The sequence below is a fragment of the Cyprinodon variegatus genome, unplaced genomic scaffold, assembly GCF_000732505.1.
Source record: "Cyprinodon variegatus isolate N-32 unplaced genomic scaffold, C_variegatus-1.0 Scaffold752, whole genome shotgun sequence".
In the NCBI taxonomy this organism is placed as follows: Eukaryota; Metazoa; Chordata; class Actinopteri; order Cyprinodontiformes; family Cyprinodontidae; genus Cyprinodon; species Cyprinodon variegatus.
This window is the reverse complement of record NW_015151205.1, coordinates 337,099-339,361: the sequence shown is the minus strand read 5'-3', so window position 1 is coordinate 339,361 and position 2,263 is coordinate 337,099. Positions and strand designations below refer to the sequence as shown.

The 2,263-nt window shown below is 48.6% G+C and overlaps 3 protein-coding genes across 4 annotated transcripts in view; 1 reads left to right on the top strand and 2 right to left on the bottom strand.

The window, feature by feature from the left end:
* Positions 1-1,475, bottom strand: xrcc3 (X-ray repair complementing defective repair in Chinese hamster cells 3; the record flags this gene model as incomplete). The annotated part of the gene is made up of 5 exons (XM_015395662.1): positions 1,248-1,475; positions 834-971; positions 531-743; positions 290-444; positions 1-213 (listed from the first exon to the last, which is right to left on the bottom strand). Coding segments are annotated over exons 1-5 (774 nt in total), but the record flags the coding sequence as incomplete, so codon positions are not given.
* The window catches only part of LOC107098168 (protein Z-dependent protease inhibitor-like), a 14,507-nt gene that overhangs the window by 8,948 nt on the left and 3,296 nt on the right, over positions 1-2,263 (bottom strand). The window lies entirely within an intron of this gene.
* The window catches only part of LOC107098169 (transcription factor IIIB 90 kDa subunit-like), a 27,218-nt gene continuing 26,497 nt past the window's right edge, over positions 1,543-2,263 (top strand). The window contains exon 1 of the mRNA XM_015395676.1: positions 1,543-1,716. The gene's annotated coding sequence lies outside the window, so the exon portion shown is untranslated. The remainder of the gene's footprint in view (positions 1,717-2,263) is intronic.

The window sequence follows — 2,263 nt, the reverse complement described above, 5'->3', positions numbered from 1 at the left end:
CTGGTTGATACAGAGTACAGGTGTAGTGAAGTCCTGGCTGAGTTTGTGCAACATGGAGGAAAAGCTGAGCAGCTGTTTGTTTCTCTCTAGCCAATCATCTGCCTGGAACTCACACCTGAACAGAGCTGCCACTGAATCAACCACAATGAGCCGGACCCGACCCTGAGCCAGTAGGAGGGGGGCACGGCGTGAAAGACACACCTGCAAGGAGTCCTGAAGACAAACACACCTGTGAGCCTGTGGCTAGCCAACAGATGCAAACTGATCTGAGGTCAGAGGAAACACCCACCAGGTCAGCCGTGTGTTCAATATAGACGTTGTCACTGAAGCGAAGGCTGCTGATCAGAGATGGAGGGACGTCAGAGCGCAGAACAGACTGCTCTGAGATCAGCTGCTGAAGGCGCTTGATTGGAAACTGATCCTCGGTGCAGATATATAACGCTCCTGGCAGGAAAATGTCACATGATTGATCGGTTTATGGCGATGATGCAGTCGCTGAAACCGTGGTTATTCCTGGAACGTTTACTGACCAGCGCCCAGGCCTCCATGTTCAACTGGATACTGCACCGACAGGCACAGCTGCAGACCAAGCTGCGTCTTCCCGGCTCCGCTCTCTCCTGACAGCTCAGTGACTCCCCCTACTGGCAGACCGCCCCTCAGCAGCTGGTTCAGAACCGGACAGCCCGTACTGAGCCGGAGTCCAGACTCTAACCTGGGACACTCACCTCGCTGGAGCTGAAGGGCTGAGGGAGCAAACATTTCTGTTACACCAGCAGACCAATGGTCGCCATTACCCATGACATCATAGTGTCTCATCCAATCAGAGGTCTGACCTGTGACTGGCTGGTGAGGTCTGCAGGCTGTGGCAGCAGCATGGAGCAGCTCCTGGAGATCTGATGGGGACAATCCGGTCATATTCTGGAGGTCCGGCCCAGACGAACACAGAACCTCCCTAACAGACTTTAGTTGAGCTGGTGGAGGAGGAAACAGGTCACTATGGCAACAACAAAACCAAAGAGCCGCATATTGATGCTCATTAGTGTGACACAACTTAACCCACACTAAAGCTTTTAGTTTTAATTAAAAATAAAAATTCAATTAATTTAAGATGAATGAAATAAAGCCGAAGTCAATGCAGGTTTTAAAAGATAAAGATTTTAAAGAGTCTAGCTGGGATTTTCCCGGACTGAGGGAGGAACAGTTAAAGTGGCGGTTTGCAGACTGGACTCTGGTGGAGCCGCCGGTACCTTTCCGCACAGCGGAGATGATCCGCGGCTTCAGCTGCAGCTGATCCCAGCTCATCTCTCAGCCTCCGGGTTCGGTTCTCCGCGGTTCAACGCTGCTAGTTTAATGACACAACTCTAAATGCCCCCGGAAGTGACGTAATTGCTTGCCGAGTCGAACTTTTTAAGCCGGTTCCTGAGAGGACGCTGGTACCGAGCCCCGACTGTCCGGCTCAGGCAACACCGGACCGGGTTCACGTCGACCGACGCTGAAAATGACGTAGAGCTGATTCTGGGTACGGATTGGCCAAGGAGTGACGTCACATTTGGGCGCCAGTAGAGGAAGCAAAACAGATCAGAAGCAGAATAATAATTGATTATTGATCGGAACCTGCTTACAGACTCAGAAGAAAGGTCGAACCGGAGCCGGAACCGGACCGGTTAGAACCCAGACCGTTAGAGTCTGTCGATCCTCACCGCTCTTCTACTTCCGGTAAGTGATCATTGTGTTGTTCTTATCGGTGGTCCAGCGGTTAGCGCGTCCACCTCCCGCTGGTGGAACCGACGGTTCGAGTCTTACATGATCCTACTTATAAAGGTTGATTTTTATTGTTGGAATTTAGTCCGGTCATATTCTGGAGGTCCGGCCAAGACGAACACAGAACCTCAGAACCACACATTTTTATATTTGGAATTTAACTAAAGGGAGAAATGATCACATCTACAACTCAGAACCAGAGACACAAAACCAAGATGGACCCTTCAGGACTGTTTGCTCTTCATTTTGGTTCTGCTTGCTTTACGTTATTTTTTCCCCCACAGTAGAATAGAAAAGAATATACCGATTTTGTCTCATAATGGGGAAACTCTGGTGTTTGCAGCTGCAAAAGATTGTAGACACACAAATGTGGACCTTAGAAAAATGTATCAGAATAAAATAATAGTGAAGAGTTAAAATATAAACAATAAAATTCTGTAAAGTGTTTTAACAATATAAAACCGGAGAATAACTAGCCAATATCCAGCTATAGACATTTTTA